Source organism: Setaria italica, chromosome IV, assembly GCF_000263155.2.
Source record: "Setaria italica strain Yugu1 chromosome IV, Setaria_italica_v2.0, whole genome shotgun sequence".
Lineage (NCBI taxonomy): Eukaryota > Viridiplantae > Streptophyta > Magnoliopsida > Poales > Poaceae > Setaria > Setaria italica.
The window spans coordinates 17,472,223-17,496,794 of NC_028453.1; the positions used below are offsets into that span (position 1 = coordinate 17,472,223).

The 24,572-nt window shown below is 47.2% G+C and overlaps 1 protein-coding gene across 1 annotated transcript; it reads left to right on the plus strand.

The window, feature by feature from the left end:
- The first annotated feature begins 20,578 nt into the window (after positions 1 to 20,578).
- On the plus strand, positions 20,579 to 23,778 carry LOC101759723 (uncharacterized GPI-anchored protein At4g28100). The gene is made up of 2 exons (XM_004965307.3): positions 20,579 to 21,558; positions 23,190 to 23,778. Exons 1-2 carry the CDS (start codon positions 20,827 to 20,829, stop codon positions 23,517 to 23,519), a joined length of 1,062 nt encoding a protein of 353 aa, XP_004965364.1. The 5' UTR covers positions 20,579 to 20,826; the 3' UTR covers positions 23,520 to 23,778.
- Positions 23,779 to 24,572: the final 794 nt, after the last annotated feature.

Consider the following 24,572-nt stretch of genomic DNA (forward strand, 5'->3'; position numbering starts at 1 on the left):
TCATACCTTATTTGTTTCCGCACTGAAGTGTTTAAGACAGGAACCCAGTAATAATCTATATGGCTACTACATCTGTGAGCACATGCACAGTTTTATGGGACCCAAGGGACTGAAGATGGCGCCGCACAACATTAAAGTACGTAAAATAAAACTATTACTAGTTAATTATTTTCTAGCTCCTTATATGTATTTGTTCGTGTAACATTCACAAATTTCTAAATTATAGATGTTAAATATTCAACAAGGACTCTTGAAGGAAGAAAGAGTAGCGGCAATATGTGAAGGTCTCGTTGGATTCCTAATGGACGAGGTGGTAGATCCAAAAGGAGAATTTTATTATGATGGATGACAATTAGACACTCCGATCAGCAACACCACGACGGGAAGATTGTAGATAGATACTTTGATTTATTTGTATATATAATACGCGCTAATTATGATCGATTTGTACTAGTTGAATTGTGTATAAGAATTGTGTATATATATAGTAATTGTATAATTACAAATCCCATTCGTTTAAAATACTAGTTGATTTCGTTCTAAAAAAATCTCAACTACTAAAGGTTAACAAAAGGACCGCGGTACTACGTACGTGATGCATGCATGAAAAATTTAGGCGCCAGGCAGTGCCATGCAGGGCGCCATTTAGCCCCGGTTGGAATCCAGCCGGGACTAAAGGGCCTGTCCTGTGCCTGGCGTGGCAGGCCCTTTAGTCCCGGTTGGTGACACCAACCGGGACTAAAGGGGGACCTTTACTCCCGGTTAAAAGACCTGGGACTAAAGACCCCCCCCTTTTGTCCCGGTTGGTTTATCCCGGATGGATTTTTGGGAGATATGCACCCTACCAACCGGGACTAAAGGCCAATTCTCTACCAGTGTGTGGAGTACAAAGGGTAATAGGGAATACATAATATAAAAGGGTAGAGAATGCAAACTCCTGATATGGTGCACATCTATTTTGACAGAGGTATCGGAAAGAAAAGCTTTCCACTAGTCCTCATTGTTGGAGCCCCTCCCATGGGAATGCCCGCTCAAGAGCATAGGTTCCCCTATCAAGTAACTACGTGGACAAATGATGTGCCTTCCTCGTGCATAAGTGGGTATCCGCCTTGCCTCTCCTAGATGCTTCTTGCCGCTCTTCACTTTGTAGAGCTTCGGCAAAATACCAAGGGCCTCTCATTCCTTTCACATGCATCGACAGCCACTCCACAAATGTGATTACAAGATCTCGCAAGAATCACAAGCCCCGGATTTACAACTATTGGTCAGCGCAAGCACCAATAATAAAGAGGTGTGCAAACCTTGCCTAAGTCTAGAGGAAACCCCAAAACAATGCGCTAATAGGCCTAAACTAGCACTAATCAAGATCAAAACCTTATGCTAATTGCTTTAATCTTCACTTGAGCACTTTGGTGGATAGAGAACTTTTGTACATGTGGAAACCAAGCCTATGGCTTCTCCAAACTCTAACACCCTTGCAATAGCCGGCCAATAGGGTATTTATAGCCCCAAATCCAAGAACTAGTCGTTGCTCCAATTGGTTTGCTTCATCGAAAACTACACGCCGACCACAACAACTAAAATGGTGCCCAAGGGCTCCTAAGCCCAAACATGAGGACGGCACGCCAATACTCCGACTCGGCACAAACTAAGCTAAGTCAATTAAATATTTAAAGTTTAATTATATCTCCATACACTTCAGCATTTTATGTCTTTGTGACTTTTTCCGACTACCCTGGTTACACCCCAACTGCTTATACAGCTTGGTCTACGCACTACAAAGGTAGTTGGTTGTGCGCACATGCGCTCTCACCGACTCTTTTCGCATAGTTCTTACTGCTTTGTCTCCTATCCATCTTCTCTTAACGGCTGCTAAAGTATTCAGGTAGCACACATCTTAATCCGTGAAACCTCGACTCATCTTGTCATGCCTGCTTTATGCTAGTTCGGGATCTGCTCTCACTGCTATGACCAGTGGCTAAGAAAGGCTAGGTGCTTAAACATAACAGGCTAACTATCCATTGAAATTACATGACCTAACAAGAGTAGGACATGCAAGAATTTACTTTTACACCAAATAAACTTGGAGTTATTCACTTATTCAATAACTATATTATTCTAATAATGTTTGCATTATCCTTTTGCAGCTCAAAAACTAATCGGCGTTCCTCCTCCAACCCAGCCAACTCTCGAGCTCGGCGGCTGGGCACGGGAGGGGACTCAGCATGCCTCCTACAACTTGGTTGGCTCCCAAGCTCAGGGGCTAGGAGCCATGACCACTCAATGCAGCTCTTTCATAGCTCAGCAGACTTCTAGGTTCGGTGGTCGGGCGACATGACAACTCAGTGCAACTCCTCCCCAGCTCGGCTGACCCCATGCTCAAGGGTTTGGTGACATGATGACTCCTCCATGGCACGGCCGACTCCCAGGCTTAGGGGTTGGGCAATTAGACCATTCGGCATGCTTCAGTGGCTCGACTAGCTCCCAGGCACGGGGTTGGGTGCCAAAGACATCTGGGCGCACCTCCTCCTACTCGGCCCACTCCAAGGCTCGGGGGCTGGGCACGAGAAACCACTCATCCTCCTACGATTCAGCTAGCTCTCAGGCCATGGGCTGAGTGCCCTTCATGTTATTTCTCAAGAAGAGTACAAGATCAAGAATTTATTTTTGAGCATTGCGCAGCCTCTCAGCAGCCAGATGATGAAAGGCACTCATGCGAAGCCTACTCCAACTCGGAATTTGCATCGGGCTGCTGCTCGGCTCCACATCGCTCGGAGGGTTGATAAAGATAGACATCTAGGTGTTGGAGGTATGCCCTAGAGGCAATCATAGAGATGATGATATTCCATTTGTATCCATGATTTGTATATTGTGTTCATTGAATATCCATTGAAGGCTACTTGAATTGATTTGCAATTATGTGAATTGTATGTGAAACTCTTTACTTGTATGTTTATTCTAAAGTTGTTCCTAGTCGGAGTTCATGTGAGGACACACATGAATATTAGACTAGCACATGTATTAGTTGATGACTATGTTTCACAAGTCATGGACATGGAGATGTTGAACTAATAATGTGGACACATGTGGAGACATGTGCTAGGACTGACCCAACACGAGAAGTAGTTCTCTCTTTAAACAACATATATGCTTTGTCCTTAGACCTGAGATTGTCGCATGTATTCTAGATGTGGATCGACCTACTTAGGGGCTATCAAACGCTACGCTGTAACAGGGTAGTTATAAAGGTAGCTTTCGGGTTTGTCAAGAAGCATGCTATGAGACATGGTCAATCAAGATGGGATTTGCCCCTCTCTGATTGAGAGTGATATCTCTGGGCCCCTCGAGTGATCGGATCCGAAAATGCATGGCCATGCTACGTACGGTTAAGAGTTAACCTACAAAGGGATTCCAAATCACAGGATCGAGAAAGAGCGGTCGGCTTGAAGCTAGACCAAATATCGTGAGGCAAAGGGAATAGCATGTATATTATGTTGTGATGGTTCGTCTGATATGATCTTCATGTACATATAGGAGTTGGCACATCTTGCTAGAGGCCGCTACCGACTATTGGGCCGAGTAGGAGTACTCGGGCCATGTCTATACGTATCCGAACCCATAGGGTCACACACTTAAGGGGTTGGAAGCCCAATTCGGATCTTAGTATCTTGTATCCCTGTGTTACTATCAAGTTCATGGTTTCACGATCGCTTCTTGCATACAAATCAACCATCAGGGTACTTCCGGGTGGACTACCGGACTAGAAACCCGACGTCTCTTGTATGCGATCAGTTTTCGCAGAAACGACTTTGTCATAGGGATTAATAGCGACGGATAGGGTGATTCCCGTACTAGTCTGGATCAAGATGCATGTATAATAACCTATTATACATAATAATAACCTATTATACATTCACAGAATGTACAACTAACCATCAATATTGTCTTGAGCATTTATGATTAAAATGTTTAATCTAACTAGGGAAGGATAATTAAAAATAAAACATCTAGTAGAAGTACTCCTTATGATTGCAAAGAGCATAATTAGTCTGGCATGAACAAAGAATAATACAGCATGCGCAAGCCATCACACATTGACCATAATATAAATGGCGGCTTTGCTTGCAGTTGAACGTGCTAGCATCATTTTCCTCTCAATCTAGACTTTTTCAGCAGTATTCAAAGTATCTATTTAGGATTGAGAACAAGCTAGAAAATTCATGATCTGAAAATTTAGCAGCAATAATCTCAATCATTGGTTACTCCTAGCTGGCATCATCAATCCTATCCGTATATAAGTTTGCCTTCATCAGAGCCTCACAGCTCAACATCTTATTGAAGGCTACAATGTCATCCCCAGCGATGTCCTCAAAGCTTCTTGTCTTCCTCTGTATGGTACTGGCCGGTTTCTCTCGCCATCATCTTACAGGGCACGTGCGCTGCGAGAGATCTCACCCACACTATGCATGGTAATTAATCTCTCTAACTCCTTTAAGTGCATATTGTTTTTCACATAGAAATTGTAAGTCTTGTACCTGCAAATGGTCCCAAATTTCTGGGCTCCCTAATTTTCTATAATTATATTGTAATAAATAATGTTTTAGGCTCAACTAGCAGGTATGCCCGTGCATTGCAATGGGAGGAAAAAAACATCGCATAATCCTAACCTAATAAACATGACAAACACCTCGGGTGACGTTTTGACAACTTAATTCTGCTGTCATGCAGTCGCACCGTGCACAATATGTCAGCGTCGGTCCCACCAACCTTGTGATGTGCATCGGCTCAGCAATGTTGGCAGTCCAACCAGCGATGCATAGAGGAGGGAAGGGCACACAGAGTTCTGCGTCGTACACGTGCATTGACTGCGATAGGAGAATAGCGTGGTGGCCATGTTGTCAGTGTGGATGCAGAAATCAGCTCTCGCGTCACCTTAGCCTTATCCTCTCACTCTTTGACGCTGTCACGCACCTCCATCTGTTCATGTATCCTCTCACTTGAGCGCATCTGAGCTGCCAACCGCCCCATCCCACGGCCGCCTGCCACTACCGAGTTGAAAGCCAGCCATGGCCCTTGACCGAACCCAGTCCAACCTGCTCGTACGCAGCACCGCCACAGCCATGACCCGCCAACTCCACACATCGCGAGTGATTGTCCAGCTTCAAGATCCAGAGTGAGTTGTCATGCCTGCTATTTTTCATTTTCTTTCTTGAATTTTCTTGTAGATAGCGGCACCGGTGGTTTTCAAGCAAGCTGCAACAGCGCATCAGGCTGCCCCTACGGTAGCAGGACAACGCGAGCTGCTGGCAGGCCGGAAGCAGCGCACGGACGTGACGAACGCATCGACCATCGAGCACGCCGCGTCCTAGTTGGCTGGCTGCCTGCACAGCGCAACCACCAAATCCGCTGCCATGGCACCGCGCCTAAGCTTCTCGTCCTTCCTTGTCATGCTCTCCACTGTGTGCGTGGCCTCGACGACCATGGCGATGGGCCGACAACATCTTATTTTTCTTTTCTTTTCGTTTCCTCCTTCATGGGTAAGATTTTGCAATTTGTCGATGGCCGGCACCGCGCGATGGCGCGGGCGGCCGAAGGATGGCGAAAGGGCTGGCGGCAACCTCTCTTCTCCCCCACGCACAACCTCCCATGGTAGCACGCACCACACATGCGGAGGTGGCGGCTGGTGGATGGTGAAGGGGTTGGCGGCAACGGACGGTGAGGTCAGGGAAAGGGACTGGAAGAGAAGGGGCACGGGTGGATGGCACACGACCGCAGAAAGGGATATTTTTGCAAAATCATCAAGAACTATTTCAAGGACTGCGGGTTGATTACGGAAAAAGTTAAGGGACTTTTTTGCAAAATAACCACGACGGTTGGAAGAAACAACCGCACTTTAATATTAAATTATTATTAGGTACAGCTAGCAGTAGCTCACCGTCAATGAAAAATTCCTATAACCCGCCAATGCTGCCCCTCTCTCCATACATGGTTGCTTATGCAAGAACAGTGGCTCATATGTCCTTCGGAAGGTTTATCATAATCTTCCATGCTATACGCACAACCCTCAACCTCTCAAGTTTACTGCCCACTTGATTAACTAATTCCAAATGATGAGCTGATTTTTTTTGCGGATAAAATTTGATGAGCTGTTGTTGGTATGGGTTCGAGACAAAGAAAGATCAAGGCAGTTGGAAAATATACTAAAATAATAGATAAATATTAAATCTCAAAACTCTCCATCTAGTTGATTTAAAATTTCATTTTCTGATTACCACACAGTAACAACAAGGCAGTAATAATCTTCAAGAAAATGACACCTACTTATAACATTCTTGCTCGATTTGCAGCTAGCAGTGGCCCTGGAGGCGGCTCCACGGGTGGTGCCCTACGTTAGAGATCATATATTAGTGACGGCCGTAGATGACATAGCAGTACACCTTGCTTATCATCATTTGTATTGCTTTCATTGGTGTGGATTCAATAACAGATGCTGGGCTATGAACAAAGTTAGCACTTACTGCTAAAGAGTCGAGCTTGATGTTGTTATCATCTTATCAGAGTGAATCCAAACTTAATGAAAGTCTATATTTGATCACCTGGCGTCTAATTTTTACATGCTCTCAAGGACGCAAACAAGAAAAATAGGGTATATGCAATAAAAAGAAGTAGGGTTAGTTTGAAAAATTAAATAGATCGCCCCAAGGTTTGAGTTCCCGATCCCTGACAACAGTGCTAGAAAAGCTTGTTGATGGCAGTTAGCTCGCTAGTTTGTGAACCGCAAGCGTACAGATCATCGTAGCTTTTCCCTTAGAGTATTCGTCCAAGGTTTATCAATTTGTAGATTAGCAGGAAACTAACTAGGATTTTCTATCTAATCTAACGGAGGAATCCTAACTAACATGAAGCGTTGATTGCATATAAAGGCAAACTAGATGTAAAGATTAGTGGTTTGAATAAGGGTAGATCACATACACAGATATATATGAATAACACCACCAAGGTCAGCAAGAGCCTATCATATTCTAATTGTAGTTCTAGCCAACAAGCAAATACATCATATATCTCATTCAAAGCAATCTTTAAACTACTAACTCTAGTCAACCTCCCGAAAACCCCCACCTTACATGGAAGCAGACTCCGTCACGATCCCTCCTATCAGCACAGATAGTTTTAAGGGTACGAACATAGGTGAACATGTCTAACTATCAAGAAGGATCAACATATCAAATCTAATCACCATGATTACATAAGGCTTGCTAGGTAGTCTAATCTAGAATTGGACTAAGGAACAAGCAAATTCATGATAGAGAGAAAGCATAAAAGGAGGCATTGAGTCACTAACAGATCGGATGACATGAAGAACATTGCTCACATAATAGATATATTTAGATCATCACCTCCGAGTGCATACCATCGATGATCCACTACTAGCTCATGAACTCCACCATGGCACAACCGCGCAGGGAGACCATGGCGGTTAGGGTTTGGCCTAAGCCATCTCCTAAACAACTTTGAAGACTTGCGGTAGCTGTCAGCTCCCTCTGGTGAATGCCCTAGGTTTCGTCAAGTTCTGGTAGATGGATTGCGCGTGCCGGTGGAAAATAGGGATATTTATAGTTCAGAGGTGCCGTGGGGTGAAGGGCACCCTGAACCGACCCAGAAAAGGGCCAGGATGATTGGCCTAGGCCTCTCTAGGCTGATCAGCTTAGCCCCTACAACCCTCCAATGCTCGAGCGTTTCATATGCAAGTTGTAGATCTTTTCGAGGCATGCAATTTTTCCTGTAAATTCACCCCAATTGCAGTTCGGATGAGAAAGATATGGCACGTGCAAGTTCAGCTCCTCCTGCAGGCCTATAGTTCAATGTTCGTATTTGGGCCTTCCAATATCCAAAGTCCGAGCCCAAATCCAACTTGTAGAAAAATCCTTCATTTATCTCGTATTTCCTGTGATTTTGCAATATGGTCCAAAACACAACACATATGCGAATATGGGGTTATTTCGGGTGCCAGGTGGCGGGTTAGTATAAGAATATACATGAAAACACTATTCAAATGGCACTAAAAGTGTGTCAATAATGAGTATCAACAACAGTCTTATCTCCTCCAAGCCCATCGGCTATCAAAATCTTATCCTCATTGGTTGACCTTGGTTAAAAACCGGTGTCAACACCATCCCATGGTTTGGGCAGGCAAGGATGTATTCTTGCATCCTTTCCCACACTTCTAGAATTGTTTCCATTCCCAACTGTTGGAAGCTGGTAATCTTCCCACGAAGGGCATTTATTTTGCCCAGCGGGAAGAACTTTGCGAGGAACGTCGTGGAACATTTGTCCCACGTGTTGACAGTATCCTTGTCCTTGTAGAATGACTACTTCGCTCTCCCAAGGAGGGAGAAGGGAAATAGGCGGAGTCTAATGGCATCTTGTGTGACTCCCCGCATTGTAATGGTGTCACAAAGGCCAAGGAAATGCTGGAGATGAGTGTCAGCGTCCTCGTTAGGCTTGCCACAAAATGGGCTAGCCTAGACCATGTTGCTGAGGTTTGTCATCACCGATTCATGCTATGCTCCCTCACTATGCACACCGAATCATCCTGAAACAAATAGGGCCTCAGTAGCATTTTGTTTTTCAAGAAACATAGAAATATAGAACAATAAATTTCTTGTATGGTAATGCAGGATCCCTACATCAGCGGAGACTTAATGTGATACAAATACCAGTCCCAGGAGGCTGATAACACATTTATTCAACAGATGGTTCAAAAACCGTACAACTCCCGAAGGAGCGGGCGGGCAAGCCACACCCAAAGGAGAAACAGACCAACAACGATACAGATCCAAGTTGCAGTCTAGTCGGACTCTGGGATGCAATCGAAACTAAGCGACGGCGGAAGCATTCTACAAAGCCCAACACCACAGGCAGCGTTGGGTGCGGAAGTGATCTTCTACTCAAAATCCTCGGCGACGAAGTCCGGGTCTTCCTCTAAAGCAACCAAATAAGGGTGAGTACAAAAGTACTCAACAAGTACTCAACTTGGTACATTGGGTTCCTCTATCCGAAACAATTCTGCTAGGCACACCATGCAGCTTCACTATGTTGTCCACATGGAGCCAAGCCAGTCTTTCTCCACTATAAGTGGTCCGTATAGGTAAGTAGTGGGCAACCTTAGTGAGTTGGTCCACTATTACCCATATGGACACATTTCCTTTCTAAGTTTTGGGTAAACCTACCACAAAATCCATACCAATCTCATCCCATTTCCAAACCGGGATGGGTAGTGGTTGTAGTAAACCTGCTGGCTTTTGATGTTCGACCTTGACTGTTTGGCAAGTATCACAATGGGTGACGAACTAGGCGATGTCTGCCTTCATCGCATTCCACCAGTATTTTTGCTTTAAGTCCATATACATTTTGGTGAATCTCGGATTGATGGAGTATGCCGGGTTATGGGCTTCGTCCATAATGATTTGCTGAAAATTCCCTTCCTTGGATACGCAAATTCTATTTTTGTACCACAAGGTTCCTTTGTCATCCACTCTAAAATCCGGGGCCTTATTTTCTCCAGTTTGCTCACAGATTTTCAATAAGTCCTGATCTAAACCTTGGGCTTCTTTGATTCTATTCTCCAGAGTGGGCTGAACACTTAACTTGCGGCTGGGATTCTGGGGAACGATGTGCACATTTAACCGTGCCATTTCTTCTTGCAGACGGGCATTCTCGGGTCTTGGCTGTCCATAGGATTTCTGGTTTCAGGCATCAGCTACAACATTAGCTTTGTCGGGGTGGTAATGGATTTCCATGTTATAATCCTTAACCAATTCTAACCACCTTCTTTGCCTTAAGTATAAATCTGGTTGGGTGAAGATATACTTCAAACTCTTATGGTCAGTGTAAATCTCACACTTATTCCCAATCAGATAATGCCAACAGATCTTGAGGGCATGCACTACGGCTGCAAACTCCAAATCATGGGTTGGGTAATTTTGCTCATGAGGCTTGAGCTGGTGGGAAGCATATGCCACTACTTTCCCATCTTGCATGAGGACACATCCTAAACCTTGTCGGGATGCATCACAATAAACGACAAAGTCCTGCTGGATATCCGGCAAGGTTAACACTAGGGCCGTCGTCAACCTTTTCTTCAACTCTTGGAAGCTTCTCTCACAGGATTATGTCCAGGTGAATTTCTTATCCTTCCTGAGTAGCTCCATCATGGGCCGAGCTATCTTGGAAAATCCTTCAATAAATCTCCTCTAGTACCTAGCTAAACCAAGAAAGCTTCTGATCTCACTAACATTGGTGGGTTGCTGCTAGTTGGAAACAGCCTCAACTTTCTCAGGGTCCACTGCTACTCCCTCTGCGGTCAAAATTCACACTTGCTGAATTTAGCATAGAGTCGGTGGGCTCTCAATTTTCCTAACACCACCCGCTGTTCATGCTCTTGGACACTTTTGGAGTAAATAAGTATGTCATCGATAAAGACTACAATAAACTTATCTAACTTGTCTATAAACACCTTGTTCGTGAGGTTCATGAAGTAAGCAGGTGCATTGGTTAGTCCAAAAGACATCACAGTGAACTCAAATTGACCATAACGGGCAACAAAGACCATGTTTGGTATATCACTGTCCTTAATCTTGAGCAGATGGTACCCAGACCTTAGATCGATCTTGGAGAAATACTTGGCTCCTTTTAGCTGATCAAAGAGATCGTCTATTCTAGGGAAAGGGTACTTATTCTTGATGGTGACCCATTTAGTGCGCGATAATCTACGCACATCCTCATACTTCCATCCTTTTTCTTAACAAAGAGGACTGGGGCTCCCCATGGGGATGAGCTAGGTCTGATGAAACCACTCTGCTGTAACTCTCCTAGCTGCTTCTTCAGTTCTGCCAACTTTGATGCTGCCAACCTATAGGGTCTCTTGGCTATTGAGGAAGTTCCAGGGATATCCCTGTCTGGGGGCATTCTAGGTAGCTCTTCAGGAAAGATATCAGGGTACTCACTCACTACCGGAACTTCCTCAATGGCCTTAGCTTCCATGCTAAAAACCATGGGGTCTGGGCCACTTCCTCGAGTGTGACAGGTCACTTGCACACCTTCCTGATTGATCAGGTGTACTACCTTATCAGCACATCCTATGTGACCATCATGCATGTTTAGCCAATCCATTTCGAGAATCACATCTATCCCCTTGGACTTAAGTACCACTAGATCCACTAAGAACTCTACCCCACTTAAATTGATCCTTACCCGGGAACAACCTAGTTGACACTGGATGTCAGCTCCAGGCGTTCGGGTTAATAGCGGTAAGCTTAGTAGTACTATAGGTATATTGTGCTCTTCCACAAAACTTGAGGATATGAAAGAATGTGATGCTCCTGAATCAAAAGTATTGTTGCCAAGGCTGAGTTGACTAGAAACTCACCGAGTACCACACCCTGAGCCTCTCGAGCCACTTGCACGCTGATGTGGTTGACACAGGCTCGTTCAAATAACTGTTGGGACGGCCTTATCTGCTGGTTGTTGTTGTTGCTGGGGTTGTTGTTGCTACGGACTGGGACACGGTTGGCTTCTGATAATGCTGACCTTGGTCCATTCACAGAGTTGGAGAAGGCTGATGTTGCTGGCTTGTTGGCATAGGGGTAGTTGGCAATGAGGTGCCCTATCTCCAGCAGTTAAAACATGCCTTGATGTTGCCAGTGACTTGGCTGGCACTATACTGCAGGGCCTGGGTGGTGTTCTGGCTCCTAAATGGAACACTGTCCTGGCAAGAACTGGAGGTCTGGGACTGAGTCTGATATTGCATGGGAGCCTGGGACCTGAACACTGGATGGCTGAAGCTCCTCAGCTTCTAGAAGCGGTCTTGCTGGGCCTTGCCTTCTAGGAACAGACGCTAGTTGTCCCTCTTCTCGTCTGTTTTGGCCCTCTCAGTCAGGATGGCCATGTTCATCAAGGTGTTGAAGTCTGGGTAGATTTGAGGAGTGAGCAGGGTCCTCAGTTTTGCGTTCAAGCCCTTCTTGAACATATCCTGCTTCTTCTCGTCCTTGTCCACCTCTTCTGGAGCATAATGAGCTAGCTCCATGAACTGATTTGTATACTCCTCCACGGACTTGCTGCCTTGGCGCAGTTCACGAAACTTATCTACCTTGCACTTCATGGTGGCTGCTGGATGTGATAGTGGCGGAATGCCGTCACAAATTCCTCCCAGGTGATAGTGGAGGCATCCTGGGTGGCAGAGCAGTAGTTCTCACACCAAGCTAAGGTAGTCCCGGTGAGCTGATGGGCAGCCAAGAGAACTTTATCTCTGTCCTCACATCCAAACGGTTCTAGCTTCCTCTGAATGACTCGTAGCCAGTCATCCACATCCAGAGGGTTGACCGACCTGCCAAAAGTGGGTGGCTTGGTCCTAAGGAAGTCTGTCAACTTCTCATTCATGCCTTGCCTGCGGGGCCTCTGGTGAGCGACTACATTGGTCAAAGCTTCCAACAGAAGGGTTTGGTCGTGCATCACTTAAACTAGATCAATAACCGGTGGGGGCGGTGGCTGCTGTGCTCCCATTGGGCTTTCACCTCCACCTTCGGGGGGACTCACTTCCTGCTCCTCATGAAGCACTGCCGGTGGTGGTTCTTGCCTTTCTAGCTGTCTCTCAACACTGGGGGGTGCCATGGGCCTGACTCGGGGAGGTCCTAGTGGCACGCTTGGGAGGCATCTGTAGATTGAGTAGGATTTTATGAGACTAGGATTTGGGTTTAAGTGATCTTTATGGTAATTAATTCGTATTTTCGAAAAGACAGAATCCACCTCCTGTTGACAAGCACACAGACCAACAAACAACAAGCACAAATGATTTTATTTTTGCCACTGGGGAGGGTGCAACACTTTGGGGTAAGGCCAAAACACGTACTACATAACCGAGTACAACAACACAACTGAGGGGTACAATTCTAAGCTTTGGATCGAGACGGCTTCATTCCCTTGGGTGCAACTCTGGGTTGGGCACACTATTCACGAGGCAAGTCTTCTTCCTGGACGGAGTGATCTTCTAGCGGAATGAGGAGGGCCAGCACCTCATCCTTTAACATCCTATCCGCTGGAGGGGGCTCCACTGCTTCTCCATCGGCTACCTCAGAGCCTCTTTCTGAAGGTGGTGGTGCTAGTGTGGCATCAGGGCTCTTGCGCTTGCCGAATCCCTAGGTGATGGGAATTCCATCAAGGATCGGGGCCTCATCATCCTCAAGAGCCACCATCCTCCTTCTGGCTCGATTTGTGAGGTGGGCATCCTTCAATTCCTTGGAGTGCTGATCCTCAACCTCCTTGAGGGCCTCAATGGCGGCAGCCTCATTGCTTTGAGCGGCTGCAGCTCGTGCCTCAACGGCTGCTAGCTTCACTTGGAGCCTCCTCACCATAACTTCTGCGTCCTCAGCTCTATGAATTTGCTGCTTTAGCTTTGCAGCCTGTTTGTCGTAGAGCTCGTCCAGGGTGAGAAGATAAGCAGTCATGTGGAGCACGGTGGGATCATCCTCCCGCTGTCCACGTCCTTCCAAAGTCTTCACCTGGGCAAGCCAAACTGAGTGGTTCTTCTTGACTTGCGGGTAGAATCTCATGGGCGTGCGGTCGAGGTGCCTCTCATAAATCTGGCACAAGTAGCGGAGGGCCTTCTAGGCTGCCCCTTGGTTAGTATCCTTATGCCGGAAGCTGGTGGCAGCCACATTCCAGGGTTGGATCTTGGGGTAGCCACTACTCCTCCCGACGTAGATGGTCATCTCGCACCGGGGTGTTCCACAGTTCTCGTACTCCTTGCTAGTGTACTCCGGACATTCATAAATGCTGAGATGATCCATGTAGGCGAACAACAGCCTCAGGAATCTGGGTTCTTCCAGGCAGTGGCTATTGACCCATCCTTCTTCGGCTATCTGGAAAGAATCGAGGTGCAAATTAGTTTTGCAATAGAGCAGGGGAAGGAAGAAATTTTGTAAATCATTTATTTTGGTCAGAAAGATTTTTCCGGTCCTAAGGTCACGTCCTACAACCAACGACGGCTCTGATACCACTTGAAGCGTCCCCACATCAGCGGAGACTAAATGTGATACAAATACCAGTCCCAGGAGGCTGATAACACATTTATTCAACCGATGGTTTAAAAATCGTACAACTCCCGAAGGAGCGGGCGGGCAAGCCACACGCAAAGGAGAAACAAACCAACAATGATGCAGATCCAAGTTGCAATCCAGTCAGACTCTAGGCTACAATATGAACTAAGTGACAGCGGAAGCATTCTGCAAAGGCCAACACCACAGGCAGCGTTGGGTGCGGAATCGACCTTCTACTCGAAATCCTTGGCGACGAAGTCCGGGTCTTACTCTGAAGCAACAAAACAAGGGTGAGTATAAAAGTACTCAACAAGTCCAACCCCATCCACGGAGGGGAATACAGTCAAGAATATGCACAGGATATATCAAGGATAAGGCTATGGTTTAGTTGCCATAAAGCTAGGTTTTTCAACACATGGAAAGGTTCATTTGCAAAAGGATTTTCACAAAACATTTTCTTTGGTAACCGAATCAAAAAGAGGGGTTGATCCTACACATAGGATCCAAATTCTAATTCTACTAGACTCCCCGTCCACAACAGCTCACGACACAACTGCCGGACACCTTCCAAAATTCAACTCACACTATGGAAACCGTCCATCACCCAAAACTAGTTATGTGTCCAAGCTGTAACTCGTCCAATGCCGTGGACACATCTACCCGGATAGGTTTTAACTCTGCAGAGGTTGTACACTTTATCCACAAGAAGGGTACCGTAACACGATCGCCTTAGTGTCGGTGCAGATCCTATCAAAGCCATTACCCACCTTAGCTAAGACTGACTAGCCAACACGGAAGCAACCAAGGGGTTAACAACCTTCCAACAAGGTCTTAATCGGGATCTAAGTTCACAAAGTTTTTAGTCCTTGTCCATGGTCTCCCATTGCTCACCAGCTCTCCTGATGGCCAACAGACCAGCTACTGGGATTTATGCTAAGCCGCTGCCCACACAACAATCGAGTGGTTGCACGATAGTGGGTTAGGCAAGATGGCACATCAACTCGGTCCTTAACTGTGACAAGATGGATATCTCCCAACCTTGCTCAACCACGAAGGTACGAGCCCAACTCATTGGCATTTCACACAAGAAACACCCATCCATCTCATCTAAGCATTTCTTTTCTTTATTTCTGAGAACCCATTTTTCTCATTTGAAAACACTCACACATTTATTCTTTAAATAAACCATTGCCATCATGATTGAATTGAGTAACAAGGTCCTAAGCATTCTAGCAGTAATTATCATCCAAACAAAGCAAATCATATTTAGAGATAATTATTGGACAATCAAGGAATGTTCATAGCAATCAAGGGGTGGCTATCCAACCGTGTTTCAGTAGTAAAACAATATGCAATTTTATAAAATGGGCAAATAGGTTGTGTTTGAAAAACTAGGCATAAATATGCATCAAAGGGTGAGATTGGACTTGCCGTCCTCGTAGTTGGTCGGGAGTTCTTGCTCGCGGTGCTAGTCCTCGGGCTCGAGCTCGCGGTCAAACTCCTCCTCGTGCTCCTCCTCGGGTACTCCGCGATCTACGGCACACACAATCGGGCCCAAAATAAATAAAAGAAAATTAAAATTTTACCCGTTGAGCTTCGAACGGAGAACGCGAACGGAAAATAGAAGGAATGAGTATTTTCATGAAATTTGGAGATGCCTCGGCGGAGGTATTTGGATGATGCTGTGGTCGAATTTGGGATTAATTGGAGGAAGTTTGGCGCATGAAATGATGAGGTAACTGTGTGTTTAGGGGTTAAAACAAAGCTTTGAACCCAACTGTAAGAACCAGGGGCCTATTTGTGAAGATTTATGGGTGGTGGAAGGGCATATCTGCGAGAAATCCTTGAGAGTGGTGGGAGGACTGTTTTGTGAATATGGGAAAGGTGGGGGTTAGATCGAAATGAGAGGAAGGTGGGGAGGGCAAATCCGGCGGTGGGCGGCCGGCCATGGCACGGGAGGGAGGAAGGAGAGGGTGGCCAGCTTGTGGGTGGCGAGGGAGGCCGGGGCATTGGCCCTTTTATAGCCGGCGGCGGAGGTGGGGAGCGGCGGGCGGTGTGGGTAGGGATCGGTGACGAGAAGGGAGGCCGGCGGGGCTCGTCGCGGTTGTGGAGTAGGGGCTGGCGCTAGAGAGCGGGCGGGGCCAGGCGCCGGAGGGTGGGCGGCACGCTTGCCGGTGGAGGAAGGGAGGAAAGTGGTGTCGCGGCGAGCCGACGCGCCGGCATGGGCGCCGGGCGCGCTGCGCCGCAAGCAGCGTGCAGGGGGGTCCTAGCGTGGGGGCTGGGCTAGCGCGGTAGGAGGGGGGCCGGGGTTCAGGAGGCGATGGAGGAGGGGGGGCCTCGGGGCGCACGCCAGGGAGAGGGGCCGGCGTACAGCAGGGCTGGTGGCGCTGGGGGGCAGTGCGGTGTGCGCCTGGAAGAAGAAAGGAGGAAGGAGGGAGAAGAAAGGAAGAAGAAAGAAAGGAAGAAAGAGATGGAGGAAAAAGAAAAGAGAAAAGGAAATAGGAGAAAAAGAGAAAAAGAAAGGGAGAGTCAGCAGTGATTGCGGAGAACGGTCGAAGCACGCATGGCAGTTTGTCGACCGGCACGCGGCGAAATTTGCGGAGATGATAAAAATGGTGGTTGTTGGCTTTGGATGCCGGGATGGCCAAATCGCCGGGAAGATGGGATTTTCAGGAGCTCAACGGTACAAAAATTTTGAAAACAAATTTTAGCGGGTGATTTAAGTTGTTGATTTTTACGGATGTTACAGGTAATTAGACAAATTTATAACTGGAGTGGCATAGTGTTTGACAAGTTCAGGGAACTACACCCACATTCTTAATATTATTCCATCAATGGGTGCCCCTGCACAATCTAGTAACTCTACAAGGCAAGTGCTAGAAAATGATGTACAGATTTGGATCACAACTTATCGAAATTGCTTATATATTCTCTCTAATTTGTTTATATTATAATTTAAATAATATTTTCTTATCTTTATTCAACTGTGATCAACTTTAGTTATCTATTACTCTACATCTTTATCTGCATTCATTCTTTTTATCCTTTCACTGTAGCTCCATGATGATACGTTACTTTAATTAGTTTTAATAGAGGTGGAGATGCAAATTTACAGGTTTACATACTTTAGATTATTTTTCATAATGGTGTTGATGATTAATTTAGATGAAGATTGGAGGGTTATTTTATGTTTTTTTATAGTGTTGGTCATGTAGAACTTATATACAGGTTTGAGATGTTATTTTAGATATTTTCAAAATGATAGGTACAGTTTTTAAAATACAAAATAGTCCCAATAGCTATTACTGTTCATGATCACTAGAGTGTATAAATCTGATTGCTGGATATTTTTTATTTTTTTGAGATTTTATATAATTTATATTCATTCACTTCTAGCGGCATCTCGTGAAGATTAACATCAATACTCCAAAACAGTATATGTTTTCAGATAAAGGAATTTCTTTTCTGGTCTCTGCATGAGTTGTGCACTCAACTTATTACATGTCTCAATCATGTGCTAAAAAAGTTGCCAGATAGCAGAAAAATATAAAACAAATTCGTGATGCCAAGACTAAGCGCAAAGCCTGAGCAACTCCGAAAGCTCCTTAAAATTATCCTAAAATCTTAGGAAAAAAATAAAAAAAACTTACCTCCAACAGCTCCCCCATTCTTCTCGTAAAAATGCACGGACGCCAAAAACATCTTCGCCACCCCGCATATATGCGCGAGTCTGGTCCTTCCCCAATCGCCCCCGAACTGCTCGTCCTCGAAATTTCCGGCTCCCACTTCACGACCGTAGCAAAGGTCGCTGGTGCACGGCTGGTTGCGGCCGCACGCTATCTAGGCCCGGCCGCAGGTCCGCTCTGGCAGTCCCTGCCGCCATGGATAGCACCAATGCCGCAGTACCCATCATGGCTGCAGCAGAAGTTGCCGGGCCAGGCTGCGCCACCGGCTTGCTTGCTGCAGTGCTGGGCTCCTTCTCTGCCACACCGCCTCCTCCAGCTCCTCTGCTTTTCGGCCACACAGCACCTCTAGTGGTACTCCGGCCCCACCCAGAGAGTGGGCCCTAGGAGACCACGTAGGAAAGGTCGGAGGGGGGAAGTTGCTGGAGCCCAACAGAGGGGTCGACGTGCCGATGTGATCAATTTTAAAATATTAGGGAGTTTATTATTGGGGATCTACTATGGGATGATATGATTTTGAGAGAATAAATTTTTAGTAGAGCTCCCAATAGATAATTTTGGGGGAGATTTTTTTGATAGACTCTTGAAGTTGCTCTTAGTAGACATCCACATGTTTTGCGAAGGTCTCCATATATTTCGTCATCATTTGTCGATTGCTTTCTTTTTTATATAGGAGTATCCAAAACCGAATCCAATATGTAGCCTCGAAGAACCTGCATGTATGAATGTATTATTTTTTTTATCAAAAACATTGTCATTCCTACTTAGTCTTATAGCCCGACGTACAGCATTTGCTCCCACCCAAATTTGGAGGCGCATATTTGGATCTATTCCTTGTAACCAACTTCCAAATAAATGAGCAACACTAACTGGCGGTTGCAGGCTATGAGAAGTTTGGATTGCTCTCCAACTAAGGGGGTGTTTGGGAGGGGTGCTAAATTTTAGCACTCCTATTTTAGTCACTTTTAGCCCCTAGTGCTCCCAAACACCTAGGCTAAAATGGAGGGGCTAAATTTTAGCCCCCCATAATCCATTAGCCTCTCAAAAGGTGCTAAAATGGACTAAAAGTGCTAAAAGTGGTCCCCTCGTCCAAAATTCCACCTGGTACCCTCCCCTCTCTCCTCCCCGGCGCTCTTCTCTCTCCTCCGCACCAGATCCCGCCACCGTCCTTCTCCGCCCACCACCGTCCGTCTCTCTCTCTCCCCGCCTCCTTCGCCCGAACCGCCACCCGGACCTCCGCACCGGTCCCGCCGCCTCCACCTAGCACACCGCCTCCGCCTCGCCGCCGCCACCTTTGGCTGGCCCCGCCCACCCTCGCGGCCTCCGCGCCGGCCCCCGCCTCCTCCTGCCGGATCCGGCAGTGGCCATGCCGACGCTAGCCATGGCGCCGGCGCCCGCGGCCGCGGCGACCGGGGCCTCACCAGAGGGCAAGCAACAGGGCGTCCTCGAGGTGGCGCCAGGCGCCGACGTGGCCGCGTGCGTCGCTGAGTACGCGCGCCGACGTGGCCGCGGCGTCGGCGTCCTGAGAGCGTCGGGCGCCGTCGCGGACGTCGCCGTGCGCGGCACCGCCGCACCGCTCCGAGGCCGGTTCGAGCTCCTCTTCGTCACGGGCACTGTGCTGCCGCCCCCAGCGCGAGCACGGGACGGCGTGGGCAAGATTTGCACTTAGAAGGAAGAAATAGAGGAGGGGTAGAGAAGAGGAGAGAAAACAGGGGTAAATGAGTCTTTTATCAACACATGCATGTGCTAAAATTTAGCACCTCATCCAAACACCCCAAAGGGCTAAAATTTAGCACTCTATTTGGGAGGGCTAAAGTTTAGTCCAGGATTAAATTTTAGCACCTTCCTCCCAAACAGAGCCTAAATCATGAAACATGACAATCAAAAAATAAACGTTGGATTGTTTCCTTGTTGTTGCAAAAACAACATTCGTCATTATCTTTCCAATTTCATTTAATCAAATTGTCTTTTTTTAAAACTACTCTCTTAACTAAGAACCAAATAAAATTCGTAACCTTAAGAGGTAGTTTGAGTTTCCACATAAATTTAGTTGGATATAAACGGTTTTTGATTCATGACGTGTTGATAGGATGATTGAACCGTAAACAAACCATGTTTGATAAGACTCCAATTAAAATTATCGCATTGATCGTTAAGATGCACAAATGCAACTCTTGCAAGCAACTCATTCCATTTACTTAGTTTATCCTCGATCAATTCCCTTCAAAAAGAGCGAAAAGACGTTTAGACGTATAGAACTAATCGAGTATCTAATCAGTAATAGTAAGATTTAGGGGTTCGAGCGGCAATGAGACAAGTGTGAGAAGAATGGTATGAGTATGTTACAGTAGAGAAACTAAGTAAGGCTCCAATTAAAAGTATCTCGTTGATCGTTAAGATGCACAAATCCAACTCTTGCAACAAACTCATTCCATTTGCTTAGTTTATCTTCAATCAATACCCTCTGAGAAGATAAAAAGACACGTTTAGAGATACATAACTACATGAGTTTCTAATTAATAATAGAGTTTCTAATTAATAATAGTAAGATTTAAACGCTCGAGCAGTAATAATATCAGTGTGAGCAGAATGGTACTAGTACGTTACACTACAGAGACGATACTCAAGTATACATTTCCATTATTCAAGAAATCTATGCATTTGAATGTCAAGAATCTTTTAGAGCATTTATTACTGCTACGAGGACGATTGTTGATGTTCATGTTTCATTCGATGATCTACCACTGTCGCTCTGGCAAGGCCATTTCAGGTATTTCATAATATATTCGGAAAATAGCAAAGACTGTCAGACATGTTTTTTGGCTTCTGAACACCTGCATCTCAGGCCAAGCGGAACCCCAACACACAAAGTCCCCAAAGCTATCCCACTCCATAAGCTTCCATCAAACGTCTCATCTCAATCCTCGAGTGCTAGATTCTGGCTCCACTAACTCCACTCACACTCACCCACTGTACGTACCTGGCCACACACACCTGAGCTTAGCAGCTGAGCAGAGCTTGCTCTCCGTCTCCTAGGATAGGAGCTTACAATGCCGCGCCTCCACCGTTACACCGCCGCGCTGGTGCTGGTCACCATCAGCACCCGCCTCCTGCCGCTGCCCGCGGCGTCACCGGCATTGCCCGACCCGGCGTCGCTCGAGCCGTCGCTGCTCTTCCCGTCCGCGGGCGGCGGCGCGTCGCAGACGCAGCCCCAGTCACCCGCGGGGGGCTCCACAATCCCGGCCTTCCCGGAGCAGTCAGAGGCCGCCGCCACCACCTCCGTCTGCCAGCTCACCCCGTCCCCTCCGCTCCTTCCCGCCGTCCTCGCCTCCTGCAACGCCAACGCCGGCGGGAGCGGAGGCGTGCTCCCTCCGCGGCTGCGCTGCTGCCCGGCGCTCGCCGCGTGGATGTACGCCGCGTACGCGCCCACCGCGCTGTCGGGCCGCGGCGCCCGGGAACCGTCGTCCGTGGCCGCGGCGGCGGAGGCCGCCGCCGTGGTGGACATGCCGGTGCTCCCGGACGACGCGGAGGAGTGCGCCGGCGCGGCGGACCGCGCCCTGCGGGCGGCCGGGGCGGCGCTTCCGCGGCCGCAGCAAGGGGGCGGGAGCACCGGCGCTGGCAACGGGACGGCGGCGTGCGACGTGGAGTTCTGCTACTGCGGGGTGAGGCTGCGGCGGCCGGTGTGCCCGGCGCCGGAGGGCAGGATGGCGAGAAGGCTGGAGAGGGACTGCGCGCTGCCGGGGATCGCCGGCTGCTCCAAGTGCCTCCGTGCGCTCAACAAGGTGACACTCGACAGTTTTCTTTACTTTTTTCCCCCTTGGATGCATCCTGTCTGCTGCTTTGGACTTGGACAAAGTGTTTATGCTCTTGCCAAACTGCCATCATATTCTCATGGGTAACACAAGATTATTTGCATTCATAATGTTGAATTGCTGTTGAAGACCCAGCTTCTTTTTATCAGTTTTAGTTTTAAAAATGTGACATTTAGCATTTCACCTACCGTTTACGTTCTAGAATAGCTAAAATAGTAAACTATTGGGTCAAACATAAGAAAAAGATTTTGATAGCACCTAATAGAAAGCTTCTGTTGTACTATCTTAATATCCTAAAATATCAGATATCACATTTCCACTGCGCTATGATATCCCATACGCTTATTGTCGTAGTAGTACTGTCAATGTGACCATTAATATTAATTATCTAGGTAGATCCATATATTTCGGATGAAATTTTGTTTGTTATGCAACATCATTTACCTCTGAAGCCTAGTTGAGCAACAAGACAGACTTGGACCTGTCGATTTTAACCAACAAAAAAAACAGGAATGTACAACCATAAGAAAAGACAAATAGGCGGTCCCAGTATTTATTGATACCAAACAAAATTTAGGAAAATGCCATTGAGAGGTCACAAGGTCTCCAGTACGCGCGTAGTAGAATGCTAGAGTACCCCCCACGTATACAGTAAATTGCTGTCCTAGCGACCTGTGCTGCAAGTCTCTGCTGGAAGAATTTTCTCTCTGCAGGTCAGGAAGAGTTTATTTCGTAATTCTGAACTAAGTACTGGCATGAAAATCTTTTCTCAGAGCAACTGCTCCTGTCTGGTCCTGACTTACTGTGATATGCGATAGCTGCTCTAACAAAGTTTATTACCCTCCATTGTTTTTTAATACTCTTCATTCAGAAGTAAAAACACTAGTCCTCACTTACTATGGGCACTCTCCGAAAGGAAAAAGGAAAGATTCTATCGTGAGTTCATTAAGCAGTTCCTTCAACGGATTAGAGACAGATGCTTGTTAATTCAATTATACTAACCCCGCAGAGTTGCAGTGTCTGAAATTAATTAAACAGGTACTTCAGCAACTATGTTCACACAGTATAGTACACTAGCAGCATTACTCCAATGCGGAGGCGTGCACGTGAACTGCTTGACTGAAATGCCCTCGAATGATGAGATTTGTAGCGAGAAATCCGGGGCTCATGGATGTGTAGGGCCTGGAGCATGACCTGCTCCAGAACACCATGCCGGGACCGGGACCTTTAACACTTTCACTTTGGCCGCCCTCCATGCCCTTCTTTTTATTCATTCAACTCAAAAGTCTCCCACAGTCACAACTCGGACCGAGAATCATCTGCTTTGATTTGCTACTAATCTGACTGCGTGAGTAAAAGGTTTATGGTCACATGAGGCATTCAGGGTTCCCGAGAAAGAAATGCCCTTTGTGATGCCGGTGACATCATGCCGCGTGCAGTTCCGACTCTTCCGAGAGCGAGGGCACGAGGACGGCCATGGCCCCTCGTCCTGTGTCCTTTTTACCTCCACGGGAGTCTCTGCCTTCCCTTGGCGTAAAAAATTCCACCGTAAGTTTTCTTTTACTGACTCGCTGTACTTGCTTGGGCTCCTGCTGTTGCAGCTGAGCGGGAAGACCAACGCCACGTCGTCGGCGAAGGCGAGGCAGGAGCAGCGCGAGGACTGCCAGGTCATGGGCTTGACGTGGCTGCTGCAGCGGAACGCCACGCGGCACAGGGAGGCGGCCACGGCCGTGATCCAGGCGCTGATGGCGGCTGACGAGGCCGGGGCCGGCCACCAGGCCACCTGCTCTCTCCCCGCCGGCGACGAGCTGCCCGTGGCCGTGGGCTCCTCACAGATCAATGGCACCGCGGCCGCGTCACCCTCCGCCGTTGGCCACCTGCTCCTGGTCCTGCTTGGCGCTTCCCTCGCCTTTGTGTCGCAGTGCCTCTGAATGGCTCGAAATTGATCAGTGGCATCGCATCGCATGCTCTTCTATCTTTGTTATCTGTTTACTTGGTTCTTTGCAGTGTAGTTCAGCGAAGATTTAGAATTAAGATGTCAGTTGGACCCCGTTGATGTAATTAATTATATATGTTTTATCCTCACCTAATCGCGTGGCATGATGAAATGCATCCCGTTCCACGAAGACTTTGTAAGCGATTGTACGACGGCCTGTTGGAATATATGGGTTTGGCCCATTTATAGGATAATTCTAATACTAGAGAGTTACAAAGTGGTTAATCTCACATGGTTAATTGAGAAGGATCTCAACCAACTTAAAAGGTGAACCGTTTGTAGACCATCTGTTAAGTTGGAAAAGAAGGTTGGCGTGCCACACGCACGCTCGCTTCGCCTCGCCGAGGCCATGGGCGTGTCGTGCGGGTGGTGCGCCAGACGATTGATGCGGTGCGGTGGACTTCTGAGGAATATTCTGAGCGGTACTGGCGAATTGATTGCCATTGCTATACCACAAATATTCTAAGCAGTACTGGCGAATTGATTGCCATTGCTATACCACAAGCGTCGTCCAGGTTCATCACCTATCCTCTCCTGCTAGCTTATATAATAGGCTCCCTCCTCCTCAGATTTACCTCAACCTCTCTCTTTCTCCCTCACCATTGCTAGCACTGCACGCATAGTTCTGGTGAGAGCAAACCCTTGCACGCTGAAGGTCCTGCATGGAATAGCCGGCATATCCGGTTTTACCGAACTATAGCAAAGACCTTGGGAACTATAGCAAAGATATTCCATGTGTGTTATCGGACAAGTTTGTGGCAGGAGGTATTATTACAAAGCTCCCACCTTCTTGAAGGGACTTTGCTACTTCTCTAAAACACAAGAGGCAGGAGTTCAGCGTTGCTGCTGTCATTGAGACCTCCTAAACCCTTGCACGCTGAAGGTCCTGCATGGAATAGCCGGCAATCAGGTTTTACCGGACTATAGCAAAGACCTTGAGAACTATAGCAAAGATGTTCCATGTGTGTTATCGGACAAGTTTGTGGCA

What these genes read in the sequence shown, in the direction of transcription:
- LOC101759723 (XM_004965307.3), top strand. Translation starts at nt 20,827, where the DNA reads ATGCCGCGCCTCCACCGTTACACCGCCGCGCTGGTGCTGGTCACCATC. An exon ending in GCCTCCGTGCGCTCAACAAG is followed by an intron (nt 21,559 to 23,189) that starts GTGACACTCGAC and finishes CTGCTGTTGCAG; the next exon opens with CTGAGCGGGAAGACCAACGC.